This window comes from Geospiza fortis, unplaced genomic scaffold (genome assembly GCF_000277835.1).
Source record: "Geospiza fortis unplaced genomic scaffold, GeoFor_1.0 scaffold66, whole genome shotgun sequence".
Taxonomy (NCBI): Eukaryota; Metazoa; Chordata; class Aves; order Passeriformes; family Thraupidae; genus Geospiza; species Geospiza fortis.
Genome location: NW_005054312.1, coordinates 1,487,415 through 1,507,932, shown reverse-complemented (window position 1 = coordinate 1,507,932; position 20,518 = coordinate 1,487,415). Strand labels below are relative to the sequence as shown.

The 20,518-nt window shown below is 38.4% G+C and overlaps 1 protein-coding gene and 1 long non-coding RNA gene across 2 annotated transcripts in view; both read left to right on the top strand.

The window, feature by feature from the left end:
- Nucleotides 1–4,533: 4,533 nt before the first annotated feature.
- Nucleotides 4,534–14,992, top strand: LOC115947741. The gene is made up of 3 exons (XR_004081594.1): nt 4,534–4,574; nt 5,113–5,333; nt 6,137–14,992. It is a non-coding gene; the product is annotated as an uncharacterized LOC115947741 (long non-coding RNA).
- A 4,384-nt stretch (nt 14,993–19,376) lies between these two features.
- The window catches only part of NUSAP1 (nucleolar and spindle associated protein 1), a 14,944-nt gene continuing 13,802 nt past the window's right edge, over nt 19,377–20,518 (top strand). Inside the window, exons 1-2 of the mRNA XM_031055802.1 lie at nt 19,377–19,410; nt 20,235–20,476. Coding sequence (XP_030911662.1) covers nt 19,377–19,410; nt 20,235–20,476 — 276 coding nt within the window. The remainder of the gene's footprint in view (nt 19,411–20,234; nt 20,477–20,518) is intronic.

Genomic DNA, 20,518 nt, shown 5'->3' with positions numbered 1-20,518 from the left:
GGGCGCCCTCGCCGCGCCTGCCCCGAGCGGGGAGCGGGCCGGTGGCCGGGTGGGGACGGACGGCAGCCGGAATCGGGCCGGTCCCACCCGCTCGCTACCCTGAAAAGTCTGAGCAACTTCAGCGCTGGGGACGAGGGCGTCCGGCAGCTCAGGCGCCGGGCTGCAGCAGATGGCCGAGCGGGAGAGCCTGCTCCTGCACAGCGGTACCCCGCAGCCACCTGGGCACAGCTGCGGCCGGCAGCGACCTGGGGGAGGGAAACCGAAATTATCATCTGATATGAGGCTTCGCATGTGTGCTACGAGCATAGCGCCGAATACAGCTACGCTGCTGTTATCGTTCTTATTCATGCGATGTGTGGGCTGGATGAATTCTGCTAATCTGAATGGTTATATCCTTTTATGATGTCTGTAACGCTGACACAGGAGTGCACAAAAGGGATGGCTTCCTAATTTTTTGACAAAACCAGAAGGTACAATAATCTACCCTGCAAAACAAGTTCCAAGGAAAGCAGAGAGATTATAGTGGAATTTGATTTAGCCTTATAAATTCATGTTGAAAATAAAAAAATAATTAAAACACCATGAAACATGTGAAACTATTGCTAAATGCACTATCTTTTCTTTCCAAGTTAGTACCATGCAGGCCAGGTATGCCCTGAATTCTTCAGAATTGTCCATGGAATTTTTGCTAGGGAATGGTACTTAGTTTAAATCTGAAGGGAAAAAAATGGGGGGATCAGGCGTTCTTACTGAAAGCAAAAGAATTAATGTCACTAGCATGAGATTCCTTGTGTTGTATATTTGTTAGCAGTTCTTAAAATCTCGAGTTCGTCCTGGAATTGTGACTGCATTTTCAACCTGCACGTCAGGTAAAAGAAACAAGTTGAAGTGGTTAAATGAGAAGCATAGCTTTAGATTTTGTTGAAACATGGTGTGTTAGCACAGATGGCCTAATAATGAAGTAGTTGTTTGTAACTGGTGAAATAACTGAAAAGAAATATAAGCATGTCTTATAATTAGTTCTGAAAGCTACTTAGGAGAAAAATTTCTTAAGGAACATTTTACTGATTTTCGTGTGCAACATTACTCATGTAGTAACAATAATAGCAGCTGAGGAGCAACATAACATTAAGACACAGTATGCTGCCACTGATGAATATTTCTACTTATACATGTCTGTGTATGAACTTTTAAAATATGTCAGGGGATTTGTCTTTGGCATGCTACATATAAAGATAATTCTGTTTTATATTATCATTAGAAGAATAATAAGCAATCAGCTGCTTTTATGTGAAGCTGTATACTACTTTAGCAGTAAGAAATTCACATGGATTAGTGTTTATTCTTAATTGCTTTCAATGCACAAAAGCTGTGAGAAGTAGTATCTTAAAAATATCAGAATTTGCTGTTGCTCTGGTATATGTCAAGTCAATATGCATTGGTTTACAGTCTTGCCCACAGTGCTGTGGGTCTGCAGTGTGAAAATTTGCATGAGCAGGCTATGCATCTCATGGTTGTCACTTCTTATTCAGGGGTGTCAGAAGTCTTGGGCCAGCCAAGGCTAAAAAGTCCTGACCAAGTTTGTGAAGAGTCTGGAGTATCACTTGAACACCTGCCACATTCATTCTTAAAATCTAAAAAAGGAGCAGTGTTTGAAACCAGTCCTGACATGCCGGAGTTTATGTGAGTGTGAGATGCAAAACCTGCCCAGTCTTAAGGGGATTAAAAAAAATGAAGAGGATTTTTCCAAAACAGAGTGTGGAAGAAGGATTGTTTCTTTGCCTGAGCAGTGTTCCTAGAGCATGTTCCTGCAGTGTGTGTATCATGGAATTGAAAGCTCATCTTTAAGCAGTTTCCTCTGCTGTGGTACGAAGTACTGTTAAAATATTGTACCAGCAATGAAGTAGATGTGTATTGGAAACCTGGTAAAAGAGGAAAGGGGATTTATTGAAAAATACAGAGTGAAACAAAAAATTAAGGTGGAGTGTGTGAGGTGCCTGAGATGTCTCTACAGCAGCCAAGCACCATGCTGTGGATCCAGCAGACTGGCAGTCTCTGTTGGCAGGGGACAAAAGCTGACAGGTCCTTACTGTCTCCTGGCCTCTTCCTGGACTGGCAGCCATTCTATGCTTCAGATGTGCCTTTGAACTCCTTTAGAGGGGGCATTGCCCTGTGTCTCTACATTGTCCTGACTCTGGGTTATCAATGTTGTCTGGGTGTGTTCTGAAGTGGCAGAGGGATGTGACCAGCTAACCTGGGTGCTGCTTATAAGAGCCCAGTTCCTGCTCAGCGTTACATTGGGTGCCTCCACACTCAGGCACTCCTGTTCTTTCTCCAGTCACACCAGTCTTAGACTTTCTTTTACAAGTTCTCACCTTTGCCTTGTAGCTCGGATTTAGATGCTTAGTTCAAAGTTGCCTAGAAAGCAAAAAGAGCATGAAGGCAGCTAATTTTTTGCAGGACTGTAAGCTACTTTATATTGTGTTTGTGTTTGTAATTTAAGTGCTTGTTGTTGTTCACTTTCCAGGTTAAATTTGGCAGGTTTTAAGCCATAGGGAAAACCACAGCGGACTCGTGTGGGGCCAGTTTTGCTTTCTGTATCGCCGTAGGTCTCCATTAGACTTCCAATTTTTTGTGTTTTGGTCTTTCTATATAAACCTGCTTCTAGATCTTTCATTTCTTGCTTCCTCATACTTCTCAGGCTCTAGGCAAGAGAAGAGGAACCATCTTCTGAGTCTTTTTAGTTTTGCTCATCTCCTGGAGGATTTGTGTCTGTATAAGAGTCAGAGATAGAGATAGTATTTTGGAAAGCCAGATCTGATGGATCTCAGTTTTTGTTGTACCTTAAAACAGAGCATGGAGGGTGGAGTGGAAGTTGGTTGCGTAACTGTATACTATTATATTAATATCGTCTCCAATTCCAATGTGCTGATTATGTCAGAACACCAACTTTTGTGGGGTTTTTTTTTGCCATACTGGTGGCTTGGTAATACAGTATGTTAATATATATGAGAAGACAAATATTGCAGTTTTGCTAGTAAATTTATTTATGAGATAGTACTTCATCTCTTTTTGGCTTTGGAATTCCTGAAGTTACCGAACTTCTTCAATACAGGCACCTCTCTGAATGTGAGATTTAAAGTTCATGGAAACTAATCTTTAGTTATGGTAGAGCAAAAAAAATTAATGGGCAATAGGTCAAGACTTAATAAAAATAATACATTCTGAATTTTTAACAAAGAAGGAGTCATGTAGGCAGTGTTGAGCTTTCACAGTTATTTCTTGCTCCAAAACAATTGATTGTATGTTCAGTACAGTATGAAACAAGAAAAATGGCATTTTTTTTCTTTGTAATGTCCACTCGCTTTTTTCTGAAGAGTTGATAGTGTCACCATCAGTCTCAGTGCCTGCTCATTTTCAATAACCTTGATATATATCCAGTTGCATTTGCAAGTTCTGTTGGACTGCTGTGAACTGTGTGCTCACGTAATTGATAAAAGTCAGGTAGAGAGTGTATCAAGCAGAGTAGTTAAAAACTGGAGCATTCAAAGTCAGTGAACTTGTTAAAATTAAAAAAAGTAGGTCAAAGCTAACTGAATTTCAGTGTTGGATGAACCATTCCTTTGCTTGAGTTGCTTTGTCACCAGCTGCTTTCTTTTTTAATAAGACTTACTTTAGTGTTTAGTTAGTTAATTCACAGTCTTATTGAAAGAAGACCCAGCTTTTCAAAGATTGGATAGGTTTCTACTATGTGGTTTCTATTATGACAAGGCAATTTGGGATTATTACCAATTAATTACCAATCCTGGTAACTGTTCCTTTTCAAGTTAATTCTTTTGTGAAGCATTTGCTGTTGGTTCCATAATGTCTCAAAAGTCACATAGTGCTTGGCTGGTTCTTGAGGGAAAATTTGAGTAAGAAGGGTCAGAACTGACAACATGGGAAGGAAGTAGCTACCCTGAAATAGGGATTGTCTCATGGCTGGGGATTTTCTGAAGGTCCAGGTGCGTGGTGCTTGTAGAAATGCTGTGCTGTGCAGGAGTGTGGAAGCTAATAATACTCTGCTGATGAATTTTGAATAATTTAGGTTCTCTGTGATGAGATAGTTCTGCTTATAGCAATCTATTATTCTTCCAGTTAGGTTGTCAGCTCAGCATCCTCACTACAGTAGTTTGTTATTAACGTGAAAGAATTTCTTTCACGAAATTCTGAATTCTTTCACGAATTCAGCCTTACTGGAGACTGAATATGTGTCCATCTCAGTTCCCATGAAACTGAGATGTGTGCCTCCAATTAAAGCTTGTGTGTCCTGGCTCTTCCACACTTGAGTCCAATTCTCTTGATTTAAACTAAAAGAGGGGGTATATCTGATAATTTGAAAAATAACATCAGCATGCTTTGTGTAGGAAATCTAAAAATGTTACCTGGTTCATGGAAGGTACAGCTAATCTTTTGTGTCTTATGCAGATAATCATGTATGATCTGAGCTGCTTCCTAGATGCAAATTTAATTTGTTTATTCATCTCTTTCTTTCTAAGCTCACTGAAGAGGATGTGGAATGTTCAAAAATAATGGTGAGTACAATTGGGAGCTTATTTAGGTACTAAATGTAAGGTACTAAACCAAGTTTGTCAGTTGATTTAGTTCCCTTTTCCCTGACCAAAGAAATCTGTCATTGAGATTTTAATTTTTGTAGTGTGCTTTCAGAGAACTGGAATGTTGCCACAATGTCAGATTTCAGCTTGGGCTTCACCTTAAAGAAACATTGATTTGACTATTGTATATTCTAACAAGAATAAATGCCTTGAAAGTAATGGAATTCCCTGTCCTGTGATGTCATTTGCTCTGCTAAGACAAATTGTGTTAACTTGGAATAGTTTTCTTGAAAGTGTTATTTGTTAAATGATAGGATTGGAGGGATGATAAAATAACCAAATTATCAAATAGAAAAAAAGTACATTCAGAATTTCTGAGATTACAATAAACTTCTGTAGTTTTGTTTTATTTTTTTCCAGTGAATGAAATAAAGATATTCTGGTAGTTAAGGTGTGCAACAGAGGGCTATATTCTGTTCTCAGCTCTGTCACAAACCTTTGGCATGTTTTATTGCAGCTCTCCAGGTCTGTTTTTCCACATCTTCGTAAGAATAAGACTTTCCCGACAGTCGATGGTCAGCCCAATGATCAGCTGAAATATTTGAATGACTCAAGAGAGATACGGATAGTGACATGTACTATATTTCCATTTTCATGGTCTACTCACTGCTTCTAACATAGGAACTGAAAATTGTCACTGGAAGACTATTTCTGGACTTGATCAACGGAATGGTTAAGGTAATTAAAATAAGAAATACAGACAGGGAAAAGAGAGGAAGAGGTTAGTTATTCTCATGTTCTCGTATATGAGAAAGATTGTTTTTCCTCTATTTTGCATCTCTTATTTTATCACAAGAGAATGTTAATAAACATTCTGTCAATAGCGATGCAGGAGTGCACCCATGTTAGCTTCCAACTTAATGCAAAAATATCAGTGTTAACAGCTGCTGTAGCTAAATAGTACCAGGTGAGTATCACTGATGGAAGGCCAGGAGATCTGTGAAAAGATGAGTTACTGAAATTTGGCTGTGCTGTGGATAAGTGGGGAGAAATGAGTAAAAGTAAGAAGCTAATGTATGTGATCTTAAAACTGTTGTAAATGCTCTTTTCCTCTCTGGCACTGACAGTTTCATAATTAGTTGGGTGGTAGTTTATGATGTCTCTTTGAGCTGTGACCTGCTAGAGCAGAGTACATTACACTCTGTGCCATGCGCGCTCTGCTGCTGCCTTATCGTTGTCATCTTTATGTTGGAGACATGGCTGAAGCCCCACAGCTAATTAACAGTGGTGTATTTTTAGCTGCATCACTTCTAAGTGTATAGTTCAGCATTTCTGAAGTATTTCCTTAGCCAGCTTATGGCCTTCTAAAGTTAGATACAGAATCTTACAGGCCAAAGGATTATTGCAGTTTGTGAAACCAGGTAATTTTATCCATTAGAGCCAGGCTTTTAAAGTAGTGAACTGGTGGGCATTTTAACGTTGAATGTACTTTATTCTGATTACTAAACTACCTTCCCTGTTTTTTTAATTTGAAATTCCAGATCCTCTTCTAAGAAGGTGGTCCTCTTATTTGGTCAAAGGCTATAAAATGTGGATATTTCTCTTCTAGCAAGCAAAACCCATTCTTCATGGAGCTAAATGAACAAAGATCTGTCCACTTCTGTTTGAATCATCTCACCAAACATTTGATTCACCAGATGACTTCCCCCACAGAAGTAGCCAACTGTTTTATCAAAACTCAGAAGCAGAGTAACAGAAATCGGCATTTGTTTTCCTGAAAAAATGTCTTCTGTGCCAGCTCTTCATTCAGCTTTCTGCATTCTGTTTTAAAATGAAAAATACTTTGTAATCAGATGCAAGTGGAAGCTGGTGTTTTTCACTGGCATTTCCTTCTTAATTTTAGGAAGGTTAAATACTTTGCTGTGTCAAATTGGAATTCCTAGCAGATAAAGCATCTGCATGCGTTGCTGTGTCAGACTGACCTGATATATATGAGAAGTTGCAGCAGGAAAACCAGAATGTTTTCTGCTCTGACATGAGGAAGAAACTTACTAAACAACTAGGGGCATCTCATACAGGTATTTTCTAGTCCAGGTCCCAAGCTTGACTTTGTAGATAAGTGTCAACTCACATAAAGCAGCTAATGCACAAGAACAAATACAAGAATCACCTTGTCTGTACTGTGTATCCCAGGCTGTGATCAAAATGTATATTTGCATGTGTGAACCTCTGTAAGTGCAGAATATGAAGAGCTGAAGAAGAAATTACTCTGCATCATTTCATTTTTAGCAAAGAAAAAGGAAGCTTTGAAGGCCTCTGGGGTAACAGCATAATGACTAGGTTTGCATTAAATCATTACCTTCCTCAGGCTTTTAATGAATCCTTAGCATCAAAAGGAACAAGACCATTCTACAGGAGAAGAACATCTTTCTGTATTATAGAAATTAACTTTTGATGGGATGGAAGAGACCAGAGCCGTAAAGTTGCAGTTTATCTACCTGGCTTCCTTGACACAATTTCAGCTTTTTCTGCTGCTGATGAAATCTTTTTTTTTGATTCTTTCATGACTGAGAGGACCTTTATGTTTCCTCCATTTAGGTAGAAATAGGCCCAAGAAAATGGAATGTTAGCCACATAAGAGGGATGAGTTGAGAGCAGAAATACTTAGTCCTTTTTTCTGGCTCTTCTTATTCCTTCCCAAACTAAGGCACAATCTGGTTGTTCTCATGTTTACACAAGATTCTTTGTCTCTGTAATTTGTGATTATATAGGATATTTTCTGTCATTCTGAGATGGGAGCATATATTGTTTACATGCTCCCTGCTATGGGATTATCTATAACAAGTAAGATTTTTGGCAAAAAACTACCAGAACTGGGATCTGTATTATATTCCACCTCAAATCCGAAACTCTTTTTTAGTGCACCTTATTCCAAGTTTGTGATTTAGAAGTGTGGCCTGCTAGCTTAAAGTACGGGAGATACTAAAATGGCCGGGGAAGTGTTCTAGATTTCTTGTTCTATTTTTCCTTTTAGAAGACTGCTGGAGAGAGCCAGACAGCCTGAAAATGGCTGAAAAAGCAAACAATTGAAATCCTTCTTAAATCTTGGTGATTGATTGCCAGGGCAGCATTCTAGTGTCAGAAATGTGGTGACATTTTATGGGACCAAGTTCCATAGCAGAGTGAGGACAAACATTGATGTTGATTCTAATCCTCCAAGTAATGTCTGTGTTTAGACTTGTTTTGTAACAATAGGATTTAATGACAGCTTCACCCATTTTGTGTTTCCATGAAGCAAAGAGCAGACACGCAAGTTTAAGAGTGGTGGGCAGGACGCTGCCTATCAAAGTAATGCCAACTTGAATGAGCAGAGAGGTGCTCTAAATTTGTGTGTAACATTGCGGTGATAAGAGCTGTGTGATAAGAGCTAACACTGAGCTTGATGAGGCAACCACCAGCTTGGCCTGACTTTGCTGAATATGGTCTGAACTTCCTGGCATTGGAGGCAACTAGAAAAGCACACTTTGTTTTAGGGCCTCCTTACGTTGAAGCCAATAGGATTTAATGGAGATGTCTGTAGAAGCAGGATCCATCTCTAAGTGGTGGAAAATACTGTCAATATCATAGGATTACAGTGGTTGGGAAGTATGTGGTATAAGAAATATCTGATTTAGATCTGGGAATTTTCTTCCTTCTGCCCATACTTAACCTTCTGATGTTAGAGATAGCAGTTGTTTCTTGCATAGCTTGATGACAAAATACTTGGGGGACAGGAAGGTATTTTTGTTTTCTGTGGACATGTACAAAAATTGCAAATTTGCCTGAGTAGAGAGCTGATAATCTAAGCTCCTTAATATTTTGTAACCCAGTATTAAAACAAAAAAGTAGAATTACTGATTTTTTTCTTAACTCCTATTCATGACAGTGTAACAGCATTAGTTTTTGCGTTTAATTTTAGAACATCAGGATTTTATTAAGTTAAGGATCTGTAGCTTTCACAGAAGTAATACTCCAATAGTGCATACCCAGAAGACCCCCATTGCTGTACCTTCCTGGCCAGCACCTTTAAAGAGCTGCTGTGTTTGGAAATGCTGCTTCATCTGACTCACTTTTCCTTGTTCTGCTTTTTCTTTATGTTGGTTGGAAATCTTCCCATGTGAAAGATTACAAAAACAAGGGGCATGTGCAATAGCTCATATATATATATATACATATATATATTTTAATACTTGTGGACAAAATGATGTTACAAGTTGTTTGAAAACAACAAAATCACCAATGTCTTCCATTTTGAGATGTGTATAGTTCCATAAGCATTAGTGCTTTGTAGCAAACTGTAGTGCCATGTTAGGACCAGTGCATGAGCCTAGTAGTATTTTTACAATTTCTGAGTGACAAATTTATTAGTAAACAGTGATGATAATGTAATTAACACTAGAAAGGATACAATAGGAATGTCACAAACATGGTCTAAACATGCAGTATCCTCCCTTTGACAACGGCAATGCTATCCTTAGAAATGGAACTCATTCACTTAATGGGCTTCATAGAATCATAGTTGACTTTTTGATATTTGTCTGTCTGTCCAACTACAGTAGTAAGCTAAGAGTATGCAAGTATCCATAATTCTCATCCCTGTCAGTGTGATTATTTTTTTTTAAATCTTTGTTGGTGTTTTCTTCCATTTTCAATTTTATTGAACCATCTATTACCCATCCTGTGATATACTCACAAAAGTATGAATATGCTAAGGAGTTTGTGTGCATTCTGTACGCATCTCTTACCTTCAGTTAATTTACAAAGTCTGTTAAGTAATCTTGTCTTTTTTTCAGATCTGACTCTATGATTATAGCTAGCAAAACATTATCCTTATTGTGTGATAAGTTAATAGTTGCAAAATGTGATGTGCTAATTATGCGTAGAAGACTTTTCTCCATTATTGCAGGAATGGGGAACCTTTTTTTGGCTGAAATCCTATTGAATCTTAAAATAACTTTGGTGGATCCTGCATTTACATACATCTTAATAAGACAGAATGCGTTAAGGTCCAAGGCTGTTGGAAAATGATGTTGCAGACTGTATCTGTGCAGCAGGCTGTCTCCAGCCAATGAATCAGAGATTCCCCACCCCTGTATTATTGAGAATTCAGTATCTTGTATTTTAGGTAACTTCCAGTTTTGCTTTCCAGCTCTAAGCTCAATTTTAATGATTTCTGTCTCTCCCTCTGCTTTTTTCAGAAGGAAAGTTTAGATCAGGGAAATAAAATTGGCTTAGCACTCAATGGGCAGCTTAGACTGGTCGAATAGGAGACTGGTATGATTCTTGAGATGTGCATTGCTCTGTGGATGGCATCCCCTGATTTCCTAGGAATGTCTTTTATTTGATGCCAGTGCTGCTCTTCACCCATTTCTCTCTTTCAGCTTAGAGAGGATACTGCATCTTTTTTTCCTGAGACCTGCCTGTAAATGGCCATTAGGGGGAGGGAGGGAATGGGTAACTTGGTTTTGTAATTTTGGTACGATATATCTTTAAAGTAATTAATCAAAAAGCATGTACTTCCGTGCAATGACAGTAATCCAGGCAGAGTTAATGTATGTAACAGGGAAAAAAAAAAACCCCAACAAAACCAACCAAACAACCCTCTGCATCTAATAAATTTCTGAGAAAATTGGACAGGTGGGCCATTTACAGCAGAGCTCTGGGGGACCTGTGCTAAGAGTCAGGTTCAATTCTAAATGGACGTAGCTGTACCATTGAATAAAGTAGTTTAGTGCTTGGGAGAATCAATTGAAAAATACCTCTGAAACTGGAATGCAAAATAGCACAGTATGTAGGGGGAAGAATCCCTGATGCAAACAAAGCCATAAGATGATTTAATAAGAAAATAGAACTTTAGTAGCAATAACTGTTTTGCATGTGATAGTAAATAACTTGCATTAGCAAGACTGTACAGTAGAGTAAGTGGGTAATAACCAAATAAGTTTGTGGCGCTCTGTGCTGCAGGGAGTTGTGTGAAGAGTCTTCCTGAGAAGAAGGGTGAATTCTTCTTATGTTCCTCTCATTGGAGGGAATTTGGCACTTGAATACTAAGTTAATGAACATGATATATATATTAAAAAAAGAAAAACTAGCTTTGCCACATGTCTGAAGCACTGTCAGTGAGTGCTGGGGGAAGGGCAGACAGTTTTCTTTGAAAGGATAGCTGAAGTTTCCCTGTAATTTTTTTCTTTCTCTGTAGCCTAGCACTTGCTATTTCTCTGAGAAACTAAACTTTTCCAAATATTGTACTGTGAAGAGAATCCGATTCTAAAGTTAGAAGCTTTTGTGGTGGGAAGTACTTTTTGTTTTCTTTGTTTATAAAGACCAATCTGAGGTAGTCTTTAAATTAAAAAAAAAAAAACAAATAACAAAACATTAGAGAGCACTTGACACTCAAAACATTTGTGCATGCCAAGCACAACTGTAGAATTCTAAAGATGTTACAGCAGAAAATAATTTCAGCTTTGCTAAACACTGCTTCAGTCCATAATTGATTTCAGCTGATGCCTGAAGTTTTGCAGAGGAAAGTACAATGAAGCCTCTGGTAACACAAAGGGTTATTGATCTTCACCTGTAGATCTGCATCCACAAAATTACTTGCTATCAAAGGGTTGCATAAAAGAGCCACAGGAGTTCTGAACTGTTCCTCGTGACACTTTTCAGTGTAGATACCTCATCTATGGACACAGTATGGCCCAACATACAGTAGTGTATTCTGAACAGAATGAGAGGTTTAGATCAATCTGACTGCATTTCTTCTGGAAAGCTGAAGTAGTTTAGACTGTAAGCTTCCAGCTTAATGGAAGCTTCCTGTGTTTTTAAAGCATGGGGGTGAAGCACTTTGGCTCTTCATAAATTCATAATGGAACTGTGAGGGCTGTGAGCATTTTTGCAGTATAAAGTAACAGGATAAGCATGAGAATGTCTAAATTAAGTGTTGGCGAATATGTAATATGCTTATGAAAACTAATTGATCTGAAAGATTGTAATCAGCTTAAATTCCAACTATTGATTTTTTGATAAAACTGGAAGCTGGCAATAGGGGACCTTCATTTGATTGCTGTCTTATTACATTAGAGAAATTATGAAATTATGTTGTCTGTGATCAGCAAGTACATTTACATAATAATGAAATTATAATGAAAACAAAGTCACATTCACACTTCAGAAGTATGAACTTTGTGGCTGAACAGAATTCTTCAAGGGTATATCCACTCAGAACAGGGGGGAGGAAGTAAAGACTGATGTAGCCAGGCATGCTATCTACATACACTTCCCAGTTCAGGCTTTTAATAATTATCTGAATTCTGTGGGCTGCTAGACTAAGAATTACTATTCACACTCACAAAAGGAGTCCCTTTGCCTTTCAGCTCTTGTACTATGGCATGACTTTTGCTTCAACTTCCTTGATTTAACAGCTTCTAAACCTAAGTGGAAGTGTCAGGTTCTACCACTCTTGGGTGTGGTATATCAAAAAGTATAATGACCAGTATGGATGTGCCTCCTTTAGCAATAGTAAACCCAGATGATACAAATATATTCTGTTTGTATATCCAGTAGTGCTGCTGCAGAAGGTCTAGCCAGTACTTGTGTTGGGAATTGTAGCTTCTGTAACTGAGGGTATTTGTCAAATTTATGAGAAAAAAAGAAGGCTTGCAAAGACTCCTTGATAGCAAGTTGGAAGAAATTGTACTGAGCTTGAGGATACTGAAACTTTACATGAGGATTACATTGTCAAGAACTGGCAGTCTGGTTTTTTGGGGGGGGCAGAAAAGGAAAAAATACTGAAGATAGAACTATTTTTGATGTAAATGAATCATATAAATTACTGCTTCTTGCATCCTTAGGAAGCTGGCTGGTCTTCCTCCAAAACTAATAATCCTGCTTGCTGATCAGGTACAGAGCTGCGGAATGACAGTTCAAGTTAGATTCCACTGGATTTCCTTTATGGAATGATCCAGCATTTTGCCCCTGTAGCACTTTGACTGGCATACAAATGCCAACAGTTGAATCAGGGTGTCTTGTTCAACAGTGCAGACACTAACCATGGATTCTGAAGTCTGTTCGCTTTCAGTCTCTACACTTCCTCCTGCGTTTTAGAGAAAGCGTCAGTGTTCACGATGTCAGCAGAGCGTGTCTGTGTCTCTGAGCTTATGTACCGGGTTATAATATACACAAACTCCCAAGACTTTTACCCCATCTCAAGTTAAAGATAGAAAGTAACTTTCTGTTCAATGTGTCCTATGTAAATCCTGTCTGCTTCTCTCCACTTCCCCTCCAGATGAGTGTGTTTGCAGGTCAAATGAAAGGCAGGTAGTTTGTAATGCCTTAGGCATGAAGAACTGCATGGAGAAACTGAAGGAAAGTGGCACAGGCCCACAAACCAAATCTTAGAGCTAGTATTCTAATTATGCATGATTCAAAATGTCTAGTGTAATGTAGTTATTACCAGTAAATTGAGATATGCATTTATACATAATGAAGCAATAGGAATTAATATACCAATAGCTTGAACTTCCTGCTTTGATTCTCAAATTTTGGGTTTTTTTAGAGAATGTGCTGCCTCTGTAGAGAAGGGGGCAGAATGTATAGATAGGGACAGAAGCATGGCACCAAAACTGTAAACCAGGAACTGGGATCAGCAGAACTCGCCTTTATAACCTCTAGTCTGGTTCATATCACTGTCCTGAGCATGTAAAAAGCAGGGCATGAACTAAGCATGTTTAGGGGCGAGATGAGGTTTCTCACCTGCTGCAGCTGTAGCAAGGAAAAGGGTGCAGAGTTTCTTACACGGTGCAGGGGAGCGACTGGTGGGAAAGAAAAAAACCAAACCCACAAAAAAATCACCCCAAAACCCAAGGGACAAACAAGTAACAGAAACCACAGACTCAAATTGAGTGTAGTATTTGCCAGACAGCAGTAAGTAATAGCTTGAGTGTAGTGAGAGAAATTATTTGGAGAATACTGAAATTAATAAGCACAGTACATATTTTTCAGGTGTTGAATAGCTTTTTAAGAGACAGTATTTTCAGGTAACTCTAGCCACATAGGCAGCTGTACTGAAGCATACTGGTACCAGCCAGCAATAATGGCATCTGCAGGAATGAACCTGAAAATACTGGTGATCTTGTATATTTTTTAAGTTCTTAAAGAGATTTTTAAAAACAGAAAATTAGATTTGATCACTGAAGGTCTTTATCTTCTGCAACAGAGGTTACAATTGTCTTTTTTTCTTTATTTTGCTTACTAGATAAAAGGGAATTTGGGTGCCATCTTTCTGTAAACTCTTAGTGTGTTCTCTGTAATTCAGGTCTCTTAGTGGATAATGCAGTCAATTTCTGCTGGCAGTTTGAAAATAAGAGAATATGTGGCATAGCCTACATCACTAATACTTATCCAAGTTTAAACTTGTAATTAAATGTGTAGAATATGGGCTTGTAATTGCAGAATTCCATTCTTGTAGCTTTGCTTAATTTTGTAAGTGGGCTTAACTTGTGCAGAACACTTCTCCATGTACTGAGGTTCAGTCCTCTCTCTTAAGTAGAGTGTCTTGGAGGAAGAAAAGGTGTGTCAAGTTAACTCCTGTTCATACTTCATAGCCAACCATTCATAAACACTGTGTTTTGGGTTTGGAATGGGAATTGTGGTTTTACCCATGAATGCTCTTTTTAAATAGGTAAGGATTGCCAAATGAAGATACAAATTTTATAAGAGAAGATAACTATTCCATGGTATCACAGGTTAGACTGAATGAAAGTCTTTGAGCCAACTTCTTCAAGAAACAAGAAAATTTCTAAGACAAAGTTAGCCCAGTGGTTAACCATGGTCATTCTTAATTCTTTAGAACACTATGCATGGTTTTAAAGTCTGTTAAATATTGTGATGAGTAAGCCATTGTATCCTTTGTATTTCCCTTCAGTATAACCTCGGGAATAAGCTACTTCAGGATATCAGTGAAGTTATTTTCCTTTTGAAAAACATAACAGCAAAGGAGAAGTATTAGGTGTAAATTCCTAAAAATTACCTTAGTACTTAATAGGCTAAAGAATACTTATACTGAATTTCTGATAGCATTCTTGCATGGATTAGTGGAGGAAATTATTGGTGTGACTACAAACTTATGTACTCCCATTGCACATGTTTTACATGGTAACAGTGAAAGAATGTCTCCCTGCAAATTCTGATTTTTTCCAAAAGGCAGCTTGCTTTTATATCTATGCATCTTTGAGGATTTCAAGATAAGATTTTATTCTTTTGACACTGTAAAGAGGAACTGTTTAAAAATGAACCTGGAAACTCTGCACCTGTATACAAACTTTTTTAGCAATAAAGCAGCACAGGCTGAGAATGCACTAAAACTGGATGTGTCATCTGTTCAGAAGACAAATTAACCAAATTACTGTACATTCCACCCCACTTCTGAGGTGTACTTGCTGTAGCTTTGTCAAAACTTAACTTGAGCTGAATTCATATATGCTGGATATCTGCTTTGGATCCAGCTGTCCTAGTAGACTTCAGGCACAAGAGCTTCTGACTTAAATAGCAGCTAAACAAAAATTGTTATTCCACTACAGTCCCTTCAAGGGTTATTTTAGAGGGTAGCAGAAATTCTGCTTCTTGTATTGATTGCCTAAAAGTAACAAGGCCCCTCAGAAGACTGTTTTATGGATGTATTGTTTATTGTTTTGGTGACTACACTTCAAAAAATTTCTTCTGTGGTTGGTGGAGGTCCTCCCAGTTTCAAAGATTACAGAAATGCAGTTTAAAAATTTACCAGCTATTCTTCAGCAGATACTTATTATTTATTTAAATCCATGCTATGTAATATAATTTGTGGAACCAGTACTTTAATGCTTCATAACAAATGAGGACCCAGGGGAGATGCAGTGATGGGTTTTTTCTGCAAAATAATCAAAGGAAAAAAAGTAGGCCTAGGACTCACATAATATTGGCAGTGATTTGGACTATATGAATTTCTGAGTTTCAGCTTTTATTTAAGAAGTTGCTTCTTCACAACTTTAAATATAGTACAAAAATGTAACTGACAGTTTTCTTTTAGGGATCAGCAGTAATGAAGCAAAACAATATAGCGTTATTCGTAATACAGACATAAAACAGCAAGAACCAGTCTCAATGCAGAAAGAATGAAAGGGCAAAAGCAAACAGTCCCATTATCAATCACATTTCTTAGACTCGTGCAACAACACAAACACTAAGGAAGTACTACAAAGGTGGTATTAGAATTTGTGAGAGTCCATAACAACTCCCAAACAGAAAGCAGCACAGTGAGCATTAGTAGTAGCCTAAGTACCAGTTGCCCACTTAAAACCTCTGAGGTGCCTTAACAGTGAGTTTTGTACCCTCTGCTCCAAGCAGTTATTTTACAAATAAGACAAAACACAGAACTGGCAGCAGCAGCAATGAGGTCTGCAACCTGCTGGTTATATATATGTTAGGAGAAGGCAATTTGCATCACTGGAATTAAGTTGATCAAGAAAATAGAATCCTCTCTAGACTACTACAGACAACTACTAAACTTTCCATAAAATTCATTATTCCTTTGGGGAAAAACATTAGCCCTTTAGGCAGGGAAGGGGAGAGGAAAAGGGACCTTAATCTTCCAAAAAACAAGAATTAGGGATACTCTGTCCCAGTAACAAAGGGTAAGTAGTGCTTTCTTTTCTGTAAAATTATTTTCTAAATATTTGGAAATAAGCAGAACCAATTTTCAACAGAGAGATGCCAATGAGCCATGAGTAGGTATTTTTTATGAAACATCCTAACTGGCCACTTGAAGGCAACAGGCAGTCATAACTTCAGGAAGGCAGTGCTTCCAGGATTGTGCAGAAGACTGTTCCTTGGTTTCATAGTTAACATTCCAGAAAGAGACACTCAAATCTGTTCAAGGCAGTTGCTCACAGCCTTAGCTGGCAAAATTTGACTCAGTCCTGTTCCTGGGGCTGCACTTCAGCAGACTTGGCAGGCACATGGGTTGCCCTTTACCTGAAATTGAAAACCTTGTGTTCTGCCTCCATGGTGTCATCCAGACTCATGCTCCAAGAACATTGCAGCATCTGTGTGTGACATGCTCATCTGCTGCTTTTGCAGGCAATGCACACAAGCAAATCTCAGAACTCTTCAGGAGTCCATTTAACAGTGGCTCACACATCAGATGTAGCTAACGAGCCACTTGACCAAAATCTAGCTGCCATTAACAATGTGTCTGTATTGAAAGATAGGACAAGAGTTTCAGATTTTTAAGAATGTTCAGTTTGTAATGGTGGCTCTTGAATAGCGTCACCTTGTTAAGTATGTTTTGCATAGCTCCAGAAACCTGACTTCACTATTTCAAAGGCTGGTTTTCCCCCTGAAGTCATTAGAAAAACCAAAGTCAGATTTACACAGCCTCAGAGAGTAACGTGCTGCATGGGTGAGCTATTCAGTCTTCCAAGAATAACTTTAGTATGTCAGATTCTCAGGTGTTCCTGAAGGGATGCACGCACTTCATCATCAGTTCTTTCCACACACAGATAAAGTGACAGATCAATACTCAGACCTGGTCTGGTGCATTATTTCTTTGTAATGACCAAACTCAGCAGAGATGCAGAAACAACTCCAGCAGTTCTTGAAAATGGGTATTAGTTGGCATTAACTCTTGCATATCCTGATAGTAGGTCATCTGGATCTGTTGAAGAGTTTTGCCATTCTGTTACATAATTATTTTGTTACATACTTATTTTATCCAGCTTCCTTGTCAATAATTCTGCACGACTACTTAACTCCACAAGCTTTTCTTTCATCTAGGAAAAAAGAGAAGAGTATTAAAATTAGCAAAAATAGTCCTAACACTGGATCTTTGAATGACCTGCACCCCACTTAAAGTGGCTAAAGAGAAGCTCACTTTCAAGATGGGAAAATATAGAGGGGCTTGATCTCTATACTGCATGTTTAGTACTGACAAAAACAGCACCCAGATCAGCGGGCTGCACTAAAAACTGGAGATGGATCAATGTGTACCAGTGTCAGCCCTTCCAGGGACATAATGGAAGATGAAGATGGAGTTGCTGCAGTTTTACTATGATGAACCTGACCGTTCCTAGTTAACCCAAGTTTTCACACAGCCAGAGACCTTCTTTAACAATATAAGGATAAACTGTTTCATCATTAGCTTAGGAATACATGTGGACGTTATGTCTCAAAAAGCAAAGGACAGATGCTTGAGCTTGTTCTAGTCAACAAGGGAAATCTACCGTCAGGTAATATGTGTTTGCAATGAAGTGCTGTCATATTTTTACTTCAATCATGTATTATTACTAAATCATGTCTCAACTTCAGAAGTTTTATATAGATAAGATTTTTGTATCTTAGCCTCACTTGACCTGTAAAAACACTCTGATCTTATAGAAACTGGAAGATGACTTGGAAGAGGACCAAAGAAATGTGAAAGGCCCATTACAAGAGAAATTAAAGCCTAAACTCAGCCCCCCAAAAAAGTAATGAACAAATTATCACATAATACTGGATATGTTGGCTTATACATACAATAACTTTATTTGAGCTAAGGCACAGGCAATTAACTAACATAACAACTAGTCAGGTTACAGATAAGAACATCTACCTTGAACACCAAAACAGGAGGGAGGTCCTGGAATTCTCTCTGAAACTACAAATACTGCCATGGTTTTTTGAGCTTACACAGACATAAAAATATTTTTAAAATCCCTTTAAAAAAATCTATTTAAAAATCCCTTTCAAAAAAAATCTATTTTTAAATTCTTCAACAATGACAACACAAGTCGTAATACTTAGGCCAAGAATGTATAAATGATTTTAGTTTTTTTTTTTCTTTGTAAGGTATAGAGATAAAAGGATAACAAACTTTTGCCAAAATTTAGCTAGAATTGAGTGTGTTCTGCAGTTTAGAGGTTTTAGAAAATGTTTCACATCTCATGCATTGAGTCAGCTATTGTCAAATAAGGCAGCATGTTCTCAATCTTAGGCACTAAAAAACCCCACATTTGTGTCAATGTCCAAAATTATCAGCATTTTAAAAGTATTTTCTTACACTCTGCATGTGTTTCTTTAAGGTCACAGCTGGAAAATTCACCTTAGAAGCTTCTATAATCATTTGATTTTTTAAGAAGTAACTGGAAAACAAAAGGGGAAAGGAAAAAAACCACAAGAAAAGCAGTTAAAAAACCTATAGTTGCACTATTTAGACAGATGATTTAAAATGATTTTAAAGCAGATACAAGGTTGTTCCCAAAAGTAGTAATTATGAAAATATTCAAAACATAACAATGGTTTTATTGTGGAATCAAGATCCTCTCATCACCGGCTATAAATAATTTACAGGTGCTACAGTCAAGTCCTCAACCTATCATGGAATCACTTTGATACCTTAGGTTAGCTAAATGAATCTGGAACTGAAGAGATTTCAGCATTGCACACAAGTAAATATTAAGTCTTACATTACACAAAGACACTCAAGAGGTGCAAGGCAAATCAAAGAGGGATTCACATCAACACAGTTTAGACATCAAGAATATTAAAATCCCACACCAATGTGCTCAGACAAAAGTCAAACCACTTTTGTTAGCTGTAGGCCAGTTGTACAGTAACTTACAGCTACCTGTGAAGTCACTGACCATAAGAATGCAGTGTACTCACCACATGATGCTGTCCTTGAAGAAACAGAACAAGTCCCGGAGATATGCCAGCTCACTGCCAGAAGAATAAAGAATGAAGCCCACGGCTGAGCCACAAGATCGACAGAGTAATAAATAATAAGCACTAAAAGGCAAAAGGGAAATGTTTTTAACAGAAGCTTTTGAAACCACAGATGCTGTATATTTGTCAGAGGGCATCAAATCTTCAGTTCCATTGGGGCAAAATCCAAGGCATAGTAACGCCTCCTCCTCAAAAAAGTAATATGTACAAAAACAACATGACCATAAGAAACTGGGCATGTTGTGAAAGAAGTAATCTCTCTAATAAGTGAAGTTGCTATTAAGGAAGAAAACGCACATCTTATTATCACAGAGTGGTTTAGAGTATTCTACTCAAACATGATTTAAGTAATAATGCATGTGCCAGTTGTAAATTCTTTCTGATAAAATAGATTATTCCCTATGCAGAGGGAGGGGTAAGGAAAGAAGTCAAAAAAGAGCAAGTCTTATATTGGAAACGTTCCCAGTCCTGACAGTTTGTAAAACAGCCTTTAGAAATAATTTAAACAAGCTACAGCTTCTGTAAGCCCCTAGATGACATTTCACATTCTTTCCGTTAGACTGAGTTACCAAACCTTGCAAACGGTAGGTTCCTGAATAAGGCAGCACAAGTTTTTTATTTTCAGTATTAAGAAAAACCAACCAACCAATAGCCACCCATCTCCCCAAAACCAAACCAAACCAACCAAAACCCCACCAAACCAACCAAAACCCAGGGATGTTTTGAATAAGAGATCTTTTAAGGAAGGGAAGAAAGGGACCTACAAGGTAAGCTGTCTTCTACTGCATTGCTCGAATGTTTCTCTCTACCTGCAGAGATTATAGCAGCAAAACTCTTTGATTTTAAGTGAAAACTACATCCCTACAAAAGGTTTCTCCATCCGAAGTGTGAAACAGGCACAGAAGTCACTTGAGAGTTTCCCAAGCCCCTCAGAACCGCCGCGCACAAGCCGGAGGAGCTTCCGGCCGTGCCGGAGCCCGGCTTTGCCCGCACGATTTACCGTGGCTGCTGCTCACGGCAGGCCCGGGGCCAGAACTATGGGAGCTACGCACCATCCCAGGAGGGCTCCCTCCAGGCCGACCAGCAGCGAGTCCTCCCAGGTCACATCGCTGGTGACTTCTGAGGAGAAAGAGAGAGACGCGCTGCAGCCGAGA